Raw genomic sequence first — 23,840 nt, 5'->3', positions numbered from 1 at the left:
CTATTATAAAAGACTTCCTAAAATAAACTATCACGTCACATTTAACCCATGTAGTAAAGAAATACCGACAACTCAAAATTCCAACATAGAGTCATAGGGAATAATCTCCCACTGAACTGGCACAAGTAAAGAATGGTTCCTTTTACTCTTCAATACATTAGGAACAAAATAGACATCAAATTAAAACTCTATTTAAAAACTATTAAATACTTAATTAAAACATATGGTACTCCCTTGCCCCAGTTACCCAAAAAGATATTTTTTAAAATGTACTGTTCACTTATTAGGCAAATGAGAATTTTTTAATTCAGTGTACTACATGTTGTTTCTCCTAGTAATTTTCTGATACTATTAAAACAATATTTCAATACAAGAAGTACATCTGCAATAGGTATAACACCTTAGCAAATACTTACCTTATCAAATAGGAGAATGGCAATTTTGGAATGACCACATCCAAAATGCAGGTGCCATGATTTTTGTTTAATTAGATCATAGTTACTTTATGAGTAACACTAGAATTTTTTGCTCTTAATCTAAAGCTCTATGTTACTTCACGCTTATTTTCCAAGACTCTATCAGGAGAGCCCCAGGAATACATCAAACCCAAATGGTCAAAATGAGAATGAAACCATTGATCTGGTATAATCCAACTGATCCAACCAAGTAAAAAAAAAAACTGTACTAATATTAGGAACAAATATTTATCAATAAAGTTTACAAAACTTCTAATCATCCTCTATTGTTAACGGGATACATTCTATAGTGTACGTGTTATTTCTCTTCTCATATTTCCCATTTGTTCCTCAACCCACTGCAAACTAGCTTTAGTCTTCATCCCTTGATGAAACTGCTCTAATCGCTAACAATATTAATACCCAATAACAATATAAAAACTCAATGGAAAGCCCTTTTATTCAGCTCTTACCTTCACCAGATAGTCTTTGGAATTTAAAACAACTGACAACTCAAAAATTTCTCCTCCCTCAGATTCTAAGGTATTACTCTTTCATGGTTCTACCTCATATCTTCTCTGTCTCCTCTGTCAGCTGAACTACTTAATTATAGGTATGTATGTCTACGTGTATGTGTGTGTGTATATGTCTGTGTGTATCAATCAGTAGGCCCCAGGATTTCAATATTGTGTTTTTTCTCAATCTTCCTGTTAACTTTCTTATTTTGTAGATTCCTCCTATGTGATTTCATCCACTAATACAGTCTGTTTAAAGACACTATCAGATACTGTGTATATGTATCAGATTTTGTCTCTGTATAAGTCTATATAGACAATGGATGAGATCACCAAGGAAGAATCTATAAAATAGTTTAAAAAAAAAAAAAAGAGGGAAAGAGGGACAGGAAGAGGGAGAAAGAAAGAACACACAATAATGGAACTCTAGGGACAATAAATATATAGATAGATATTGACAGATATACAGATACATAGAGAACGATGACTCTCAAGTCCATATTCTCAGCTCTGATCTTTCTACTAAGCTACAGATTCATATTCACAACTTCCTACTGGTTTTCTTCATCGGTTTAGCCTCATACTCACCTCACATTCAACATGTCAAAACTGGACTCCCCATCTTTTCCTCCTCATGTATTTACTACTATATGCTAAGGATCCCACCATCTAACAACTGACCAAGTCAAAACTTCCCCTCTTATACTCAACCTATACCAAATCAATCACAAAATCTTAGTAACTTCCACATCTCTCGAATTTGTCTGCTCCTTTCCATCTTCACAGTCATTGTTTTTATTTATGCTCTCATCTCTTTCACTGAACCACCGCAACAGCCTTATGTATCACCATCTAACTGTTATAGTGCTTACAGTGGGTATTATTTAATACAGGCATACCTCATTTTATTGTTCCTCGCTTTATTGCACTTTGCAGATACTACAATTTTTACAAATTGAAGGTTTGTAGCAACCTTACTTCAAGCAAGTTTATCAGTGCCATTTTTCCAACAGCATTTGCTCACTTCAAGTCAGTGTCACATTTTGGTAATTCTCACAATATTTCAAACTTTTTCATTATTATTATATTTGTTAGGATGATCTGTGACCAGTGACTTTTGATGTTACTAACGTTGTTTGTGTTCTGACAGCTCCACAGACTGGCCGTTCCCCCCATCCTTTTCCTCGGGCCTCCCTATTCCCTGAGATACAACGCTATTGAAATCAGGCCATTTGATAAACCACAACAGACTCCAAGTGTTCAAGAGAAAGGAAGAGTTGCATGCCTCTCACTTTAAATCGAAAGGTAGAAATGATTAAACTTAGTGAGGAAGGCATGTCGAAAGCCAAGATAAGCCAAAAACTAGGGCTCTTTCACCAAACAGCCAAGTTGTGAATGTAAAGGAAAAGTTCTTAAAAAGGAAATTAAAAAAAATTTTTTTTTGACAATGGTCCTGACTTTTTAAAAATATTTATTTATTTATTTTTGGCTGCGTTGGGTCTTCATTGTGGCATGTGGGGTCTTCGTTGCGGCACGCAGGATCTTTTTGTTGCGGTGCGCCGGCTCTTCATTGCAGCACGTGGGCTTCTCTCTAGTTGTGGCGTGCGGGCTTCTCTCTAGTTGTGACGTGTGGGTTTTCTCTCTTTAGTTGTGGCACACGGGCTTCAGAGCGCGTGGGCTCTGTAGTTTGCCGCATGTGGGCTCTCTGCTTGAGGTGTGCGGACTCAGTAGTTCTGGCGTGTGGGCTTAGTTGCCTTGCAGCATGTGGGATCTTAGTTCCCCAACCAGGGATCGAACTCGCGTCCCCTGCATTGGAAGGCGGATTCTGGACCACCAGGGAAGTCCCTCTTAAAGAAAATTAAAAGTGCTATTCCACTGAACACACAAATGATAAGAAAGCAAAACAGCCTTATTGCTGACAATGGAAAAAGTTTTAGTGGTCTGGATTAAAGATCAAACCAGTCACAACACTCCCTTAAGCCAAAGCCTTATCCAGAGCAAGGCCCTAACTTTCTTCAGTTCTATGAAGGCTGAGAGAAGTAAGGAAGCTGCAGAAGAAGAGTTTGAAGCTAAAACAGATTGGTTCATGAGGTTTACGGAAAGAGGCCTTTTCCATAACATAAATGTGCAAGGTGAAGCAGTAAGTTCTAATGTAGAAGCTGCAGCAAGTTATCCAGAAGACCTAGCTAAAGTCATTAATGAAGGCAGCTACATTAAACAATAGATTTTTGATGTAGATTAAACAGCCTTCTATTGGAAGAAGATGCCATCTAAAACTTTCACAGCTAGAAGAGAAGTCAATGCGTGGCTTCAAAGCTTCAAAGAACAGGCTGATTTTCTTGTTAGGGGCTAATGAAGCTGGAAACTTGAAGCTGAAGCCAATGCTCATTTACCATTCTGAAAAATCTTAGGGCCACTAAGAATTAAATCTACTCTGCCTATGCTCTCTAAATGGTAACAAAGACTTGATGATAGCACATTTGTTTGCAACATGGTCTACTGACTATTTTATGCCCACTGTTGAGACCTAGTGCTCAGAAAAAGATTCCTTTCAAAATATTACTGCTCACTGACAATGCACCTGGTCACCCAAAAGCTCTGACGGAGATGTAAAATGAGATTAATGCTGTTTTCATGCCTGCTAACACAATATCCATTTTGCAGCCCATGGATCAAGGAATAATTCCAACTTTCAAGTCTTCAGAAAACTTAAGAAATACATTTCGTAAGGCAACAGCTGCCATAAATAGCAATTCCTTAGATGGATCTGGGAAAAGTAAATTGAAAACCTTCTGGAAAGGATTCACCATTCTAGATGCCATTAAGAACATTCATGATTCATGGGAAAAGGTCAAAATATCAATATTAACAGGAGGTTGGAAGAAGTTGATTCCAACCCTCATGGATGACGTGGAGAGGTTCAAGTCAGTGCGAGAAGTAACTGCAGATGTGATGAAAACAGCAAGAGAGCTAGAATTAGAAGTGGAGCCTGAAGATGTGACTGAATTGCTGCTATCTCATGGTAAAACTTGCAGGAGGAGTTTCTTCTAACAGACAAGCAAAGAAAATGGTTTCTTGAGATGGAATCTATTCCTGGTGAAGATGCTGTGAAGATGACTGAAATGACAGCAAAGGATTGAGAATATTAAATATACTTAGTTGATAAAGCAGTGGCAGGGTTTGAGAATACTGACCCCAAAAGTGAAAGAAGTTATACTGTGGGCAAAATGTTATCAAACAGCACTGCATGCTACAGAGAAACTGTTCATGAAAGGAAGAGTCAATCGCTGTGGCAAACTTCACTTTGCTTTTTTTTAAAGAAATTGTCAACCTTCAGCAACCACCACCCTGATCAGTCAGCAGCCATCAACATCGAGGCAAGACCCTCCACCAGCAAAAAGATTACAACTCACTGAAGGCTCAGATGATGGTTAGCATTTTTGGCAATAAATATTTTTTAATTAAGGTGTGTACCTTGTTTTTCTCAGGCACAGTGCTACTGCATACTTCTTGGCTACAATACAGTGTAAACATAACTTTTATATGCACTGGGAAACCAAAAAATTTGTGTGACTCACTTTATTGTGATATTTGCTTTATATCACAGTGATCTGGAACTGAACCCACAATCTGATGTATACCTGTATTTTATGTTACATCTCATACTAAATTGTAGTAGAAGGCATTTTTACAATTCCACCACCTGGCCCAGGTAGGTGTTTTCTTACCTTTTGAGTCTAAGGAAGTTTTAATTCCATGTTTATCAATACAAACATGTTAACGAAAATTATACAAGCACTGATACACTTTAATAAAATATTCAGAATCAATCTAACTCCACTAAGCCAATTTCATCCCATTATCAATTTCTGTATATAGCAATTAGCTCTATTCAATTACATTCATATGCATTACTGAACAAAAAGTATTTTTATTGGGATCGATCCTTAGTATTGATATAGGCTCACTGAACGGAGAATCTGCATTTAATGCTATGACTTAGGGACTTAGAAGAAACTCTAACATTTGTTTGGTTGGTTGGCTGAAACATGGACCAAAGGGTGGCCCACAGCCCACAGTGAGTGAACTGGAAATGCTGGACATGCCTTGGTTTAACGTAAAGGAAGTGAAAACTGGTGACAAAAAAATCTGGGGAAGATGTATGTAGACAGACCTCCTCTGAATAGGCTAAAAAGGTGAAGATGTTTGTCTCCCATGTGAATGCTCACCAAAGGGTGACCTCAGCAGAGGATTTAAAAAATCAATTGGATGGACTGACCCATTCTGTGGATACCAGTCAGCCTCTTTCCTCAGAAAGTCCAATAAGCTTAGAAACAAAGTAGCTATAGTGGCTGGGATGGAGATTATACATGGGCTCAGCAACACAGACTTCCACTCACCAGGGTGATCTGGCAACCGCCACTGCTGAGTGTCCAATCTGCCAGCAACAGAGATCAACACTGTGCCTCTGATACGACACCATTCCCTGGGGTGATCAGCCAACAACCTGGTGGCAGGTTAATCACATTGGACCACTTCCATCATGGAAGGGGCGTTTTGTTCTTACTGGAACAGACGCTTACTCTAGATATGAAGTTGCCTTCCCAGCATGCAATGCTTCTGTTAAAACTATCATCCATGGACTTACAGAATGCATTATCCACCGTGATGGTATTCTACACAGCACTGCTTCTGATCAAGGAGTGCACCTCATAGCAAAATAAGTAGAGCAATGGGCCCATGCTCATGGAATTCATCAGTCTTACCAAGTTCCCTAATATCAAGCAGCTGACTTGACAGAAAGGTGGAATGACCTTTTGAAAACTCATTTACAGTGCCAGCTAGGTGGCAATACCTTGCAGGGCTGGGGCAAGGTTCTCCAGAAGAATGAATATGCTGTGAATCACTGTCCAATATACAGTGCCGTTTCTCCCATAATTCATAGATCCAGGGGTCAAGCGGTGAAAATAGGAGTGACACTATTGTTGCTACAGACTCACCAACAAAATGTTTGCTTTGCAACATTATGCTCTGCTGGTCTAGAGCTCTTACTGCCTGAGGGAGGAATGCTTCCACGAGGAGACAGTAAACTGGAAGTTAAGACTCATCCAACTGCTTTGGGTCCTCATGCATCTGAATCAATAGGCAAAAAAGGGAATTACGGTGCTGGTCTGGTTGACTGATCCTGACTACCGAGGGGAAAGTGGACTACTACTCCACAATGGAGATCAGGAAAGAATATATGTGGAACATAGGAGATCCTTTGGGGTGTCTCTTAGTATTATCATGCCCTGTGATTAAAAGTCACTAAAAATTTACAACAACCCAATCCAGGAAGGATTACTAATGGCCCAGATCCTTCAGGAGTGAAGGTTTGGGTCACTCCACCAGGCAAAGAACCATGATCAGCTGAGGTGCTTTTTGAAGGCAAAGGAATACAGAGTGGGTAGTGGAAGAAGGCAGCTACAAATACTAGCTACAACCACATGATCACTTACAGAAACGAGGACTCTAACCGTCATGAGTATTTCCTCCTAATTTTGCTATGAATACGTTTGTATCTGTTTTCTTTCCTTTCTTATTCCCTTATCATGCAATATAAGATGCACTGACTTTATATTACAGCATTTAAGTATTGTTTTATAGTATAGTATTTACAGTATAGTATTTAAGTTACAGGATATTTAAGATACAAGAAGAGAAAACGTCACTCAAGGACTTTACCTCCTCTTCAGAGAAAGGCATTAGTACATTTTTGGTTATGCTCAGGATATAACTGTATCAAGTTATGCAGAATTATGACCTTGTTATTTTATCTGGAAATTAAGTATGGTTTAAGGAGATGCGCATGGGTGCCAAGTTGACAAGGGTTGGACTTGTGATGGTTAATATTTATGTCAACTTGACTAGGCCATGGGATGCCCAGATTAAACATTACTTCTGGCTGTGTCTGTGAAGGTGTTTCCAGATGACTCAGTAGACTGCCCTCTCCAATGTGAGTGGGGACCATCCAATCCATTCAGGGCCTTAATAGAACAAAAAGCAGAAAAAGGGAGGATCTGTTCCTGCCTGCTGCTTGAGCTGGGACCCTTGGACTGGAACTTACACCTTCAGCTTCTGTGGCCCTCAGGCCTTTGGATTTCAACTGGAATTACATCATTGGCTTTTCTAGGTCTCCAGCTTGTAAAAGGCAGATCATTGGACTTCTCAGCCTTCATAATGGCATGAGCCAATTACAGTAAGTCTGTGTGTGTGTGTGTTTGTCTGTCTGTCCTATTGGTTCCATTACTCTGGAGAACCCTAATAAATCTTATAAATTTATAAATAAGATTAAACATTGATTAGAGGTTTTATTGTTCTTGTTTGGTTTTTGGTCCCTTTCAATTGACTCAGAGCTTCTGCAATTGAATTCTCTTATTTGGTACTTATTTCTACCATTTCCAATTCTCCTTGTTCAAAATTATGTAGATCTAAATTTGATCAGGAAAGTGATATACCTGTCAATGTTTAGTCTATTAAAAACTTTACCTGTCAGTTTTAGGTCTTTTAAGTTTTGGGTTTTATTACTTGCAGTTTATGCTATTGGTAAAGCAAGCTGGTAGAATTATAATGATGAAATAATGGTAATATCGATACTAATCTTAATAATAGCTACCACTTATTAAGCACTCATTCTATGCCAAGCATTATTCTAGAGGACCAACTCACTTAAGTCTCAACCACCCGTTATTATATACAGGACAAGAAGTTTGTATTATATGCAGAAGTAACTTGTCCAAGGACACACAACCAGTGAGTGGCAGAAATGGCATCAAAGTACCAGTGTTAGAAGATGTTACTGTGTACTGTAAACTACCTGTTTCAATTTAAAATTTTTTTCCACAGGGAAAAAAGTGTCATTTATAAAACAAGGGTGTTTTTGTTTTTGTTTTTTTATTAAGCCTTTTAACTCAACTACCTCACAGTGGAATAAGAGATGCCAGGAAAGGTGACTGGTACCACACAGCCTGAGAAAAAAAACTGCAGCACATGTGGGCATTTCCAGCTGCTTACCAGGAGGAAGTGCCGTGGAAGACAGTGGCTATGAAACAAGTGAACATTGGGGAACAAAAATTCCTAGTACCATGTCTATTTAGGAAACTTTTTAGCATGGTTCGTCCAACTCATTTTATAGTTTTCCCAGACCAAATAGAAAGAAAAAAAATAAAAATAAAAAAAAAATCAAACTCCTGAAACCAACAACACTGCATTGAAAACTTTAATACAAAGCAAAACAAAAATTGGGCTTTTATGAGGTTGACTTGAGGTCAGGAAAAGAATGATAAACTTTTGAGAGGAAGAAAGAAATCATCAAAGCCAAGAGAAGCTCAAAGTGAGGTTTTTGGGTTTTTTTAACTTATTTAATTAATTTATTTATTTTTGGCTGCACTGGGTCTTTGTTGCTGCACGTGGGCTTTCTCTAGTTGCGGCGAGCGGGGGCTACTCTTCGTTGCAGTGCGCAGGCTTCTCGTTGCAGTGGCTTCTCTTGTTGTGGAGCACGGGCTCTAGACGCGTGGGCTTCAGTAGTTGTGGCACGCGGGCTCAGTAGTTGTGGTGCATGGGCTTAGTTGCTCCACGGTATGTGGGATCTTCCCGGACCAGGGCTCGAACCCGTGTTCCTTGCATTGGCAGGCAAATTCTTAACCACTGCGCCACCAGGGAAGTCCCCTAAAGTGAGGTTTAATAACAGCTATCATATTAAGCCCAAGCCTTGACCATTTCTGATGCAGCTGTTCTGCTTTAAGATATTCCCGTTCCTGTTCCACTCACTATAAAATAGGTTTTAAAGTTTATGATGATAACAACAATGAAGATAGTAGCCAACATCTACTGAGTGCTCATTATATGTCAGGCACATGCTAAGCGCTTTGTATTCTCATTTAACCTTCACCACAACTTCCACTTTACTAATAAGTAAACTAAAAAGACTCAGCAAGGCAAACAGACTGGCAATTCTGTTAACTGGGAATATGGATTACAGAACCCTTATATGGCTTAACATTTAAGTCATATAAGGGTTGAAATAATATGTTCTAAGAGCTTAATATATTGTTTTAATATGTACTGTTCTAAGAATTACTGGTATAATATTAAAATCTAAACACCTAAAAAAAATAAACATCTCACATAATATTCTTGTAATAAATTCCTAAGAATATACTTCATATTCAAATTAGTAAACTGGAAAAATATACAATTTGTTTTACCAAATGACAACTGCCACAATTACGATGGCTGATAAGTCAGCAAGGGGCCATTTATTTAAAGGTCCACAAATAATGAATGACTTTCCTACACTTACATCAAATTTATTTTTGTCAATGAATCTCATACTGCTTCTGTGATACCAGCAATCCCATTCCAATGAAACTGACAGAAATTTTTTTTTAGTGGAGTCTCTAGCCCACCTACTTTTTAATCCCAAGTGCTTTTCTGGTGTTGTAAAAGTTACAAAAGTAAAGATAAATTAGAATGCCCTTAGTAGTCTTTTTTATTTGTATCTTGAATAAAACAACAACAAAAAAATGAACTCACACATTCAATGTTTGAAGAATATATAAGTGCCCCAGTGAATAGTAAATGCTTGTATTTAAAGATGTTTCTTGTATTTATTCAAGACCTGATAATTTTATGTCCTTTTAAGGACCCACATATTTCATGGAACCCTGTATTCTTCTTTCTTGTAGTACTAATTGCCACTCTAATTAAATAATTTTCACAATATCTATCTCTATAAATACTGTACAATCAATGTCAAGGATAGTGTGATTTACCACTATATTGCCAGAACTAAACTGTACTTTTCATAGTAAGTGAGAAACATTATTTGCTGAATCAATTAGCTAGTCAACTCTTGGTTTAAAAAACAACAACAAAACCCCCCTCTATCATAAACCATATATTAAACAATGGGAGTGGAAATTCAATGCTGCAAAAATAACCTATAAAATCTATTTGTTTCAAAAATAAACAAAATTTATGATAGTGTGGGAATATGGTACATTTCCATTGTTACGTCCAAAGCATCTGAGAAAATGCCTGTACTGTCAAAGAGTCCAGAATATGATTCTATGCAAGACAATATTAAAGGAGAAAAAAACTTAAATAAAAAGTTGCTCTCCCTCCCAGCATATGATCCCAAAAAAAGATGTTTGTAATCCCCTCTACCACATGTTCCAATGAGTCTTTTTTTAAAAATCCAAGCAATATGGATGTACTATTTAAAGATTTGCCACACTAAGCTCTTTTGAGAAATTGGGGGCTTCCCTGGTGGCGCAGTGGTTAGGAATCCGCCTGCCAATGCAGGGGACACAGGTTCAAGCCCTGGTCCGGGAAGATCCCAGAGGCCGCGGAGCAACTAAGCCCGTGCGCCACAACTACTAAGCCTGAGAGCCACTACTACTGAGCCCGCATGCCACAACTACTGAAGCCTGCATGCCTAGAGGCTGCACTCTGCGATGAGAAGCCACCGCAATGAGAAGCCCACGCACCTCAACGAAGAGTAGCCCCCGCTCGCCGCAACTACAGAAAGCCAGTGCTCAGCAACAAAGACCCAACGCAGCCAAAAATAAATAAAATACATAAATTTATTTTTTTAAATTGGTATATCATTTTTAAATGAGTTATTCCCAACATCTGAAAATTACATGCATCCTTTAAAAGGTGGAAGATTATCTCTGATTATTTATATACACAAACTGCAAGATATTTTGATGAAGAAAATGTTAAGAAAACAATTATTGCCACTAAAGTGAACGTTCATTTATTATTTAAGCTGAAAAGAAATGATTACATATGAATATAAAACATTTAATCCTAGACTAAGTCCAAAATTAGTTTGGAAGAAAGCTTCTGTTCAGATTTCTAGGCATACTGAGAGTTTACCAAGCTTAATGTGTAAAGTCATCAGTCTAGTTTGGATTTTTAGGAAGACGTACATAAACTTACCAATAATTACAAATTAAATGGCTTTAAATGTCACCAGAGTTTAAAAGTGTTTATAATGCAGGAAGAAATATTAAACATTAACTTCCATATTCATAAAGAAAAACAAACCCACTAGGTAAATCAGGTGTGGGACAATTCTAAATGCTGCTTAACAAACACACTTTCTAAAATAAATTATCTAGACGATTTCACAACTTGCACTAACGGATAGTTTTTGGTTTATTAATGTTTATTCATGTGTTTAATCTAAGTAAGATTAGTTTTTATTCCTCATATCAAATCCTTGGTTCTTAAAAGTATCACATAATTATTTTATATTTTCTTCTAGAATTATAGGAAGAGGAAGGAAGATCGAAAGAAATCTTGCCTAGCCTCCTGTTAAGTACTTCCTGGTACAAACGTCCCAACAACCTGAAAAGGCAGTCATTTCAGCACTCAGCAGCTTTAAGTGTTACAATCCTTCTTGTATATGCTGATCCTAGCCAACAAACTGCTGGACAACAATTACTTATTCAGGACACCTGAATGATAAGCAGTCATGTGTAGGGCAAAAAGTTTATAAATAGATCAAGCAAGATTCAGACAGTTGGTCTCATCAGGAAAAATCATCCAATATAAACACATCTGTGCCCCATCACACTCAAAAAGGACAAAGTCAGACATGCAACTGTATGAAATATCATTGGATCATTTCTACTTCTATGGGTTTCCTAGAAAAACTGACGTGCAACATGTATAACAAATACTTAAAGGGGTAGTTTAATCTCAATGCTTAGTTTGTCTTACGCTTAGTTTAATATTTATTATTTAATTTAAAATTACTAAATATAAGTAAATATTAAATTTTATTTAGTGTAGTAAATAATAAATTAACACAACATATTGTATAGCACAGGGAAATATAGCCATTACTTTGCAATAGCTTTAAATGGAGTGTAATCTCTGAATATATATGTTGTACACCTGAAACTAATATTGTAAATCGACTATACCTCAATTAAAAAACATAATTAACATGATCATTTTTGAAAACCCACAATATCAGGTTCAAAGTATCAAGAGTCAGCATAAAATGCAATCAATGATCTGTTAAAGACAATTACTCAATAATTGAGTACTGCACAAATGCTTTTTAAAGCATATCAATACTCAAAATTTATTAAAAATAAAATTTACCTTTTAAAAACTGCTGCTCAGAAGTTTAATATTTATCATTGTACCAATAGCATTAAAATCATTAAATATGATATGAAACATCAAAACAAACAAAAGCCCATGAGTCTGGAGTGACAGAAAAGTATTCATAGTGAGTAAGAGAGAGAGATTGAAGGGAAAAAGAGAAAAGTCTCTTTTACAAAGGAACATTAGCTAACAGTGTAGAAAAAAATGAGAAAATATGAAAATCACAGTTTTGGAAACCCAATCAGAGGATGCTAAAACCATTAGGTAAAAGATGAATAGAGGGCAAGATATTTATTTGGTACAGAAGTATTTCCCAGTGTATTACTTCATCGTTGCAAAGAAGAAACCATACCTTACAAGGGAAAGGCTGTGGGGTAACCAAACTTAGCATGGTGATCAAACTCAGCAGCATCACTAATAGTGGGAACTTACATTATGTGATTCCTGATTTAAAAGCAAAGTTCACAACATCATCTATAATTTAAATGTTGAAAATGTTTAACTGAACCTAGTTTACAGGAAATATGACCCTACGAGAAAGGAATCAGACAAATCCAGGATATGAGACAAGACAACTTGGTTACATCTGTAAAAAGTCAATGTCATCCCTAAACTGGCTATTGTTTTTTCTATCTTTGGTCAGTCTAGACAGAGTTTTATCAACTTTATTGATGATTTATAAGAACCAGCATTTGATTTCACAGATTTTCTCTATTTTTGTTTTATACTGTTTTCAATTTCATTAATTTCTACTCTATTACTTGTTCCTTCTACTTGCTTTAGGTTGAATTTCCTCTTACATGTCTAGTTTCTTAAGGTAGAAGCTTAGATTGTTGGTTTGAGACTTATTTCCTTTCCTAATATAAGCATTCAATGTTATAGATTTTGCACTAAGCACTGCTTTAGGTAGATCTCACAGATTTTGATAATGTTGTGTCTTAATTTTCATTTAATTCAAAACACATTCTAATTTCCCTTGAGATGTTCTCTTTGACACAGGGGTAAAAATGTGTTGTTTAATTTCCCAATATTTTAGGGATTTCCCAGATATTTATTAATTTCTAACTGAATGCTGTTAGAGTCAAAGAAGATACTTCATATGATTTCAGTTACTTTAAATTTGTCAAAATTTATTTTATGGTCCAGAATATGTTCTATCTTTGTAAATGTTCCATGTGCACTTAAAAATAACACGTATTCTGCTGTTATTAGGTGAAGTGTTCCATAAATGCCAACCGGGTCAAGTTGGTTGGTCTTTGATACCCATTCCATAATGATTTTCCACCTACTTGTTTCACCAATTACTGAGACAGGGGTATTTAAGACTCCAACTGTACCTGTGGATTTGTCCACGTCACTTTTCAGTTCTATCAGTTCAGCTTCATGCTCCCCTATCATTAGGAGCATACACATATTAGGAGACATATATTCCTAAATACATAACAATCCTAAGATTGTTATGTCTTCTTATTGAACTGACCATATTACCAACATGAAATGTACCTCTTTATTCCAAGAAGTCTAAAGTCTACTTTATCTGATATTAATACAGTCACTCCAGCTTTCTTTTGTTTAGTGTTTGCATGGTTTTTCTTATTTATCTTTTTACATTTTTTTCTAGTTGTAATTTAGTACATTGAAGACCCCCTTGATCCTTTTCACTGTAGGAGTGTCACCCTAACTAGCTATCATACTATCCACATTTCCAATATTCATATAATAGCCTACTTGGCCTCTGTCACTTCCAGCCCTTTTAAAGTGAGGCCATCTCAGATTCACTGAGATTCTGGGAACAACCTTATTCCTAAGTAGAAGAACATAAAAAAATAAAGAAAATATAAAAATACATCTGCTCTGCTCTGGCACATTAACGGAGCTGGCCTATCCAAACACTACATCTTCCCAAATCATGTAAATCACAGCCATGGATAATAGCCTCCATGTTCAACACTTGCCCAAGCTGCTCTCTCATTAGTCCACTAAACTCCTGATAATCAAATTCTTGTCTCTTTTACATCTTAAACTCCCTTGCCTTTGGGCTATAGTTCCTATAGGGCATTCATCTTGACAACCTATTGTAAGTCACTTCTGTAGTTGCCAACCTTGACCTGCTACTCCACATTGCATTCTCCTTTTAGTCTCAATGCAACCACAATGCTGATTAAGACATGCCCAATCCCAGCCCTGAGGGCTCTCCCAAGCCTCTCAGGCTCTTCATACAAGCTAGCTCACTTGCTTCTGGTCCTACCCTGACCTCAACCAATGGGTTTCAGCACTGGGATGTTATATGTTCTCCCTTATTTCCACCTTCTACCACAATTACTCAAACTAAATGCGTCATTTCCTTGAGCCGTATACCCTTCAGTTCTGTAGACTTCTTCTTTAGACAATTAGGCAAAATTCAAATAACACTTTTTTTTTTTTTCAAATAACACTTTTAAACGAACAATTCAGTGGCATTTAGGACATTCAGAATGTTGTACAACCACAAATTTTTATCTAGCTCTAAAACACTTCCACCAGTCCACAGTAAAACCTCTTAAGCAGTTTCTCACCCTTTTCCCACTCAACCTGGCAACCACCAACCTCTGTTCTGTTTCTATGGATTTATCTATTCTGGATATTTCATACAAATGGAATCATACAATATGTGATCTTTTGTGTCTGGCTTCTTTCACTTAGCTTAATGATTTGGAGATTCATGCATATTATTCATAGCATGCATCAGTACTTCATTCTTTCTTATGGCTGAATATTTCATTGTATGTATATACCACAATTTGCCTATCTATTCTTCTGTTGATGAACTTTTGGGCTATGTCCACTTTTTTGTGAATGATGTTGCTACAAACATGTGTACACATACTTGTCTGAACATCAGTTTTCCATTCTTTTGGGCATACATCTAGGAAGTGAATTGTGGGTCATATGATAATTCTATGTTTAAACTTTTGAGGAACCATCAAAGTGTTTTCCACAGTAGCTGACCATTTTATATTTCTACCAGCAATATACAAGGGTTCCAATTTCTCCATCTCCTTGCCAACACTCCTTTTCTTTTTTACTTATTATAGATATCCTAGTGAGTGTGGAAATCTCATAGTGGTTTTGATCTGCATTTCCCTAAAGCCTAATGATGTTGAACATCTTTTCATATGTTTGTTGCCATTTGTATATTTCTTTGGAAAAAGGTATATTCGAGTCTTCTGCTTACTTAAAAAAAAAAGTTTTATTGAAGTACAATTGATATATAACATTATATTAGTTTTTAGGTGTACAGAACCATGATTCAGTATTTGCATATATCGTGAAATGATCACCACAATGTCTAGTTAACATCCATCATCATAGGTAGTTACAATTTTTTTTCTCAAGATGAGAATTTGCAATATCTACTCTTTAGCAACTTTCAAATAGGCAATACAGTTTTGTTAACTATAGTCACCATGCTGTACATTACATCCCCATGGCTTATTTATAACTGGAAATTTCTACCTCTTGACCCCCTTAACCACATTTCACTCACCCTCCCATCTTTTGCAACCACCAATCTGTTCTCTGTATCTATGAGCTTGGTGGGGTTTGTTGTTTGTTTTTAGGTTCACATATAAGTGGGTCATGTGATATGTGCCTTCTCTATTTGACTTATTTCATTTTTCCCAGCATAATGTCCTCAAGATCCATCCATGTTGCAAATGGCAAGATTTTATTCTTTTTATTGGCTGAATAATATTCCAGCATGTGCATTATGTGTGTGTGTATTTATGTGTATCATTTTCTTTAACCATTCATCCATTGGTGGACACTTAGGCTGTTTCCATGTCTTGGTTATGGTAAGTAATACTGTAATTCTCTGTTCATTTTTAAATTGAGTTGTTTGCCTTTTTGTTGAAAGAGTTCTTTATATATTCTGGATGCTAAACACTTAAATATGTGAGTTTCAAATATTTTCTACCACTCTGTAGGTTGCCCTTTCATTTTCTGGAAAATGTCCTTTGATGCTCAAAAGGTTTAATTTTGAAGTCCAATTTATCTGATTCTCGGTTGTTGTTGTTGCTGTTGCTCATCCTTTTGGTGTCAAAGAATCCATATCTAAGAATCCACTGCCAAAAATCTGAGCTCATGAAGATTTATCCTTAAGTGTTTTAAAACCATAAAGATCATTGATCCATTCTGAGTAATTTTTTTATGTCCTGTGTGGTAGGAGTCAAAGCTCATTTTTTCGCATGGAGATGTCCTGTTTTTCAAGAACCATTTGTTGAAGAGACTGTTCTTCCTTATCAAATGGTCTTGGTACCCTTGCTGAAAATCAGGTGGCCATACATGTATGGGTTTATTTCTGAACTCTCAATTTCTATTTCATTGATCTATATGTCTATCCTGTTGCCAGTACCACACTGTTTTGATTATTCTATCTTTGTAGTCAGTTTTCAAATTGGGAAATGTGAGTCCTACAACTCTGTTCTTTTTCAAGATTGTTTTCACTATTTAGGGCTCCTTGTAATCCCATATGAATTTCAGGATCAGCTTTCCCATTTCTGTAAAAGACTGACAGGGTTGATAGGATTAAATCTATACATCATATTAGGTAGTGCTGACCTCTTTAACAATATGAAGTCTTCCAATACATGAACATGGGATCTTTCCATTTACTTAAATTTCTTTATACCACTTCACACCTAGTACTAGCTACTAGGATGGCTTTTAATAAAAAAACAGTAAAGAAAAAAGAAAAGAAAAGAACAAGAGCTGTTGAGGATGTGGAGAAATTAATTGGGACCCTTGTACACTGGTGGGAATGTAAAATGGTGCAGCAGCTGTGGAAAATAGTCTGCTGAGTCTCCAAAAAGTTAAACATGAAATTACCATTTGATCCAGCAACTCTGCTTCCAGGTATATACTCAAAAGAAGGGACTCAAACAGATATTTGTATGTTAATGATCACAGCAGTATTATTCATGACAGCCAAAAGGTAGAAACAACCAAAATGACCATAAACAGATGAGTGGATAAACAAAATACGTACACATACAATGGAATATTATTCAGCCACAATAAAAACTAAGGAAATTCTGATATTAATGCAATGATACAACAAGGATGAGCCTTGAAAGCATTATGCTAAGCGAAATAAGTCAGACACAAAAGGACAAATATTGGGACTTCCCTGGTGGTGCAGTGGTTAAGAATCCGCCTGCCAATGCAGGGGACATGGGTTCGAGCCCTGGTCCAGGAAGATCCCACATGCCGTGGAGCAACTAAGCCTGTGCGCCACAACTACTGAGCCTGCGTTCTAGAGCCCATGAGCCACAACTACTGAGACCGCGTGCCGCAACTACTGAAGCTCACACGCCTAGAACCAAGAGAAGCTACCGCAGTGAGAAGCCTGTGCACCGCAATGAAGAGTAGCCCCTGCTCACCGCAACTACAGAAAGCCCGCACACAGCAACGGAGACCCAACACCGCCAAAAATAAATACAATTAAATCTTAAAATAAATAAATAAATAAAGCAACATTAAAGAAAAAAAAAAAGGACAAATATTGTATGATTCTACTTATATGAGTTACCTGGAAGAGGAAAATTCATAGAGTCACAAAGTAGAACGGAGGTTACCAGGGGCAAAAAGGTGGAGGGGGGGGAAAGGAGAGTTATTTTTTTTAATGGGTACAAAGCTTCTGTTTGAGATGATGACAAAGTTCTAGAAATATAGTGGTTATTGTTGCACAACGTTATAAATGTACTTAGTGCCACTGAACTGTGAACTTAAATGGTAAATTTTATGTTGTGTCTATTTTACCACAGTAAAGAAAAAAAATTGCCAAGAAGAAAAAAATTGAGTGAATACGTTAAGTGAATGAAGCCAGATACAAAAGCCTCATACCTTACAATTCCATTTATATGAAATTCTAGAAAAGGCAAAACTACACTGACAGAAAGCAGAAAGGCTGCTGGGATAGAGAGGTGAACTGCAAAGGGACATGAGAGAAATCATGGGGGTGATGGAAATACTCTACATTTTGATTGTGATAGTGATGGTTATACAACTAATATCAAAACATATCAAACCATACATTTTAATTTTAACTTGATGAATTCTATTACATGTAATTTATACCTTAATAAAGTTCATTTAAAAAATCAAAAAGAACGACTTGAGGTGATCTAGCCTTATGTAATCATTTTAGAGAAAAAAAGAAACCCAATCCTTGAGTATCCAAGGTCACAAAGTTAGCAAAACAGGATTAGAATTCAGTTCTGTATATGAAATCCAAAGCTATTTATAGCATATAAAATGACACTACTGGCAGTAGAGGGTGGTGGTGGTGGTTGATTATACTGGTAATTCAACACCTCCTGCTGGAACAGATTTGAAAAACCCTTAGAGAATTCTGAAGATTTCATGTTGTTATATTGGAAGGCTGTAATCAAGACAATTAGCAATAGATGGTCACTTACTAGCAGTAGTATGCTCACTACTTTGTGAAGAAACTACTTCATTTGTCAAAATTCCGATTAGTAGGATTTTGTATCTTTGGATCTTAAACACATTCTGCCCTCTGAAGCAATATCAAAAGAGACTAACCACTTTTCCATAAGATCACCTCTCAAATACTTTAAAATGACCATACCTGTGATGTTCTTATAAAATCTTCTTTAGTAGAGTCTAAAAATATCCAGGGATTCCACATCTTCCTATACTTGCCATAACACAGTCTGTAAACATTTCATATGAGTTTTGGTATTCAAACCAGATACAACACTACAAATTTTCTACAAGCTACTTAGAACTGAACTGGATTATTATACTTCTAGAAGACTATACTTGGGATAAGGAATGCAGGGAGTCTCATTATATTATTGGTAATTCCTGATCCGCTGTCAATTTCAAGGTTTTGTTACATAAAGCATCACTAAGATATATCTTTAAGTTTTAAACTTCGAGGCAAGGCTATAGATTTACTTCTATGAAATAATCTTTTATTTAGTTTCTTATTCTGAATAGACTGTTTAAATATTTTGAAATCTTGACTCACCATTAACATATTACCTACATTCCTAGGGGCTTCCCTGGTGGCGGAGTGGTTAAGAATCTGTCTGCCAATGCAGGGGACAAGGGTTCAAGCCCTGGTCCAGGAAGATCCCACATGCCATGGAGCAACTAAGCCCGTGCACCACAACTACTGAGCCTGTGCTCTACAGTCCACGAGCCACAACTACTGAGCCCGCATGTCACAACTACTGAAGCCCGCGCGCCTAGAGCCCGTGCTCCACAACAAGAGAAGACACTGCAATGAGAAGCCCGCGCACCACAAGGAAGAGTAGCCCCTGCTCACCGCAACTAGAGAAAGCTCACGCGCAGCAACGAAGACCCAATGCAGCCAAAATAAACAAATTTATATATATAAAAAATATTACCTACATTCCTGAAATACTTCATGTAGGAGACAAAGACCTCAAAGACCTCTGACACCTCTTTACTTCAACATGAACAGCCATTTTGATATAGTTAGTCACCTATAAAGCCACTTAAGTTTACTATTTTCATCTGTATTTCTCTACCTTGTCAAGAATGATATCCTGAGAGACGCTACCAACAACTTGTGAAAAATTTTTGTTTGTTATAGAAACAAAGTTAGTTTGTTATGACTTATGCATAGTAAATTAGCTTTTAGCAAGTAAAAGTTATTTTTCTAATTGTTCACAAACCAGATGTTCCAGGAATTTTTAATGAAGCATCAGCAAGGTCACTGATCCTCTTCTGAGATATCTAACCACTATTACCTAACTGCAGTTGCCAACCTCAAAGCCTTTAGCATCTCTTATTTTCTAAAATCCTTTTTAAAAAATAATATTCCTATGATCATCTTGCAAGTTACTTTAATATCTAATATCACTTTACTTTGAAACTGGAAATTTAACGAAGACTCTGTTACTTCACCTATTTTTGTGCATTACTGCTTTATATGTCTGCTTTACAGTTTATTTCAGTTTAGGAGAATGTCTGCTTAGTGAGAAAAAAAATGGAAGCAAAATCGAAGTAGAGATTTGCTTTCTACTTGTATCATAGCCCCACAATATGGGTCTATCTTGTCCTTTGAATTAGAGTACAAAGATTCTTTTTGTTACATTTAACTATTTTCAAAAGCTTCAGTTCATTCTGGCTGTTTTTGCTTGCCCACTTAGCTTTTCCATTATAAACCAACATTTTTTATCTTTGATACACATCTATAACCAGGTCTTACTATTTGAAAAACTATGCCATAAAACTAATAATTTATGACTCCAATGTATTATATTAAAGACTGTAGCTTATACTAAATGTAAATATAATACTTATCTTTCCCAGCAACAAAATCACATTACACTGATAACTCAGTTCAGCTTAATTCTCAACATGACCCTCCAATTCTGCTTTTCCTATTTTTATGCTTTGATATTATTGACATTTCATACAAAGGCAAAACGAAACATTTGAGTTCCCATCTTTTTAGTACAGTCAGCCCTCCAGAGCCACAGCTTCTGCATTTGCAGATTCAACCAACCGTGGATTGAAAATATTCAGGAAAAAAAAATCCAGAAAGTTCCAAAAAGCAAAATTTGAATTTGCCATACACAGACAACTATTTACATAGCATTTACACAGTATTAGATATTATAAGTAACCTAGAGATGATTTAAAGTATATGGGAGACAGCATGAAGCACTAACGTAGTAGAGACTACAGCAACACTGCGTGTGAATATGAATTTTTAAATATTTAACATACAATATAAATGTTTATAATGAAATATTCATTTAGCAAAACAGCAATTCCAAGATTTAAAGGGAAAAAATACATTATCTCAATTTGTTTTACATTGTGCTACTCTTGTATATATGTTCAAAGCTATACTTCAAGAATTTTCATTATAGAAACATATTTACTAAGTGCAAAAAATAAAAAAAAATAAAGCATATGGGAGGATATATGCAGATTAAATGCAAATACTATGCCATTTTACAAAAGGGACTTGAGTATACAAGAATTTTGGTATCCTCAGGGGTCCTGGAACCAGTCCCCCACAGATAACAAGGGATGAATGTATTCTCTTACCACTCTGCTATTCATTTTTTGTAACCATATTCAATTAACATAATAGGGAAAATTTTATGTTATGCTTTTTTTCAATTACCAATTTCTTTTTGCTTTTAGTTTTCTGATTTTCATACTAAGATGATAATGTTGTTTCTCAGTTTCTTAGTGAAATCCAACCTTGAAGTCATTCTATTTGCCTTTCAGACCTATATAGAATTCTAGGTTTACCACAACTTTTCCCGCCTATTCCTGTTACAATCCAACTCCTACTTGAAAACAGAAAACTGAAACAAGAAATAATATCTTTTCAAAGATAAACAGCTGGCTTTTCTTTTTAACGCTCATATTCTTGATTAATATCACACTTGTCTGAATTTGCCAATGGAAAATAATATCTAAGTTACAAAAGATACCTGAGGATAGCTGTACAATCAGAAGCTGTTTAGTACTCGAAGTTACTTAACATAATATTTTAAAAGTCCATTTTTTTATTTTCACAACTTCTCTCTTCTTGAAAAAAATGTAAGCATATAACTGAACCCATAATTTAATGTCTTGATGTAAGAAGACTATAGTATTTTGTAAGATATGTCACCATATTATCAAAGATTTAAATGAGATAGTTACATATTTTCTACATGTTGGGTAGTATCTCATGTACACAATTAACAAAAACTATCAGAAGATTTAGTAATTACCCATGGAAAAATACCTTTTATAAATAAACAGATTTCTAAAACCTAAAAAGCAGGTCTGACATACATCACTTATTTGCTGTGACTTAAAATATAATGTAAGGAAAGAAAACATTACCTAATTCTAACAAAACTGTGTAGACAGAAAAAAAAAAAAAAGTTAGAACAAGGAGTCTTTAGGCCACAATAAGACCTCTAAATATTACAGAACTTAAAATTGATTAATTTAAGAATTCAATTAAAGTAGAAAACAAAATTGTTTAAAACAAGAGCACAGAAGTTGTGCTTAAAAAAAAAAAAGTTTAAAGGAAGGGGATGAGAAAGGTGAGCAAAACCACTACCAGACTCCTTACCCATTGCTGTTGGTGCTGGAGCTTCCTGATGGTATTTTCAGCTTGCTCCAGTTTAGCACTGGCCTCATCACTCTGCTGTTTGATGTTGGCCAACTCCCGTTTTATGAGGTAGTTTTCCTCAGCCTCCTGGGCTCTTGTCACTTGTCCCTTAGGACATAATTTTTGTGTGTGTAAAGCAATTTAGGATAGATTCAAGAAAGACTGCCTTTGTGAGGTTTAGTTACTTACTTTGACATGTTAAAAAAAAAAAAAAAAAAGATCACCTCAGAGAACAGAACAGCCTAAGTAATTATTAGCCAGCAGCTCATTATTGCTCCAGCAAATTTTGGGAAACTAAATGAAAAATTCATCTGATAATCTTAAGAACAATTCTTCTTTCAGTCAATAAAAATTCAATTCATGCAATATTATTGTACATGCAGGACTAATATTTTCAATGAATAGTGGTTAATTTCGCAGAATCCACTGATTGCCATTTTGGAATAAATTTTAAAATAAGGTTAGCTCTAAAACGTGCAAAAGATGGGTTTATTTTAATAAAGATAACACACTATTATCAAAAATTAAGTTTACACCCATAGATACCACCCCAAAAATTATTTCTAGAAAAATGCATGTAAAATTGCATGCATTAAAATATGAATTTCTAGGTTTAGGACTTTCCTTAGATGTTAGAGAAAATGCTTAAAAAAAAAAAAACTATACCTGTATCAATCTATCTGCCAAGGAAGCACTTTCCTACAAAAGGAAAAATTCAGATAGAAATATAAGAGAAGGAAATAAAATAAAGGTGATGAAATTAGGAATAAGAAGAAACAACGCATACCCAAATTCCACCTACTTTTCATTGTAATTAAGATGGACATTTAGATTTTAAAACTATTTTTTATTGTATGTGTTTCTATTCTTAAAAAAGAATATATCAAAATAAGGATAAATTGCAGAAAATCATGTGCTTCTAGAAGAGACCAAACACAAATTCCAAGAGGGTTTTCATTATTTGGGACAAGCTAATATCTTCTTTTAAAGCATACTTTAAGTATTTTTAGCATCAGCCATATTGTCAAATCATTTATATGAAAGGGAGAAGGAATTTGAGTAAGCAATTCCACTTATAAAGTGTGACAGCAATTTGTGCAACAGCAACTTCCAAAGAAGCAAAGCAAGGAAAATATGACAAATGAAATTAATGAGCTCAACCATAATAAACTCTAGCAATAACTGAGTAAGTAAACATTTCAGTTACAGAGTTTAATTGGTATCTAAGTATTTACAGAATTCTAAGTGCTAAAGAACACACCTAGGCCATCTAGGCCAGTAAAAAGGTACTTAATTTTCTAGAAGGAAAATCCAAACTGAACTCTTTCAGACAGCACCTTTATTATTCTCAAGGTTCGATGAAATAAAAATGCTTTCTCTGTGAAAATGTCTTACTGCAAAGATAAAAGACCACCTAGGAAGATGTACATTTTACTATAAACTGAGTGTTTAGTGGAAAAAAATATATATTGATAAAATCAAAATGACTTAGAAACAATTAAGCTCAACCTTTTTGCAGTCACCAAAAAAGCAGAA

The 23,840-nt window shown here is 35.7% G+C and overlaps 1 protein-coding gene across 22 annotated transcripts in view; it reads right to left on the bottom strand.

Annotated features, from left to right (window-relative positions):
* Nucleotides 1–23,840, bottom strand: part of EVI5 (ecotropic viral integration site 5) — a 233,160-nt gene that overhangs the window by 79,708 nt on the left and 129,612 nt on the right. For 12 of the 22 annotated variants that reach the window (XM_082383688.1, XM_082383693.1, XM_082383675.1 and 9 more), the window contains 2 exons: nucleotides 22,971–23,003; nucleotides 22,266–22,412 (listed from right to left, as the gene is read on the bottom strand). The exons of 4 other annotated variants lie outside the window; for them this stretch is intronic. In XM_082383688.1, coding sequence (XP_082239814.1) covers nucleotides 22,266–22,412; nucleotides 22,971–23,003 — 180 coding nt within the window. Of the gene's footprint in view, nucleotides 1–292; nucleotides 16,688–22,265; nucleotides 22,413–22,970; nucleotides 23,004–23,840 lie in introns of those variants that run through there. 6 more of the 22 variants (XM_082383689.1, XM_082383696.1, XM_082383677.1 and 3 more) reach the window with 4 other exon arrangements.

This window comes from Balaenoptera borealis (genome assembly GCF_965194805.1).
Source record: "Balaenoptera borealis genome assembly, chromosome: 1".
Lineage (NCBI taxonomy): Eukaryota > Metazoa > Chordata > Mammalia > Artiodactyla > Balaenopteridae > Balaenoptera > Balaenoptera borealis.
This window is presented reverse-complemented; position numbering and strand designations above follow the sequence as displayed.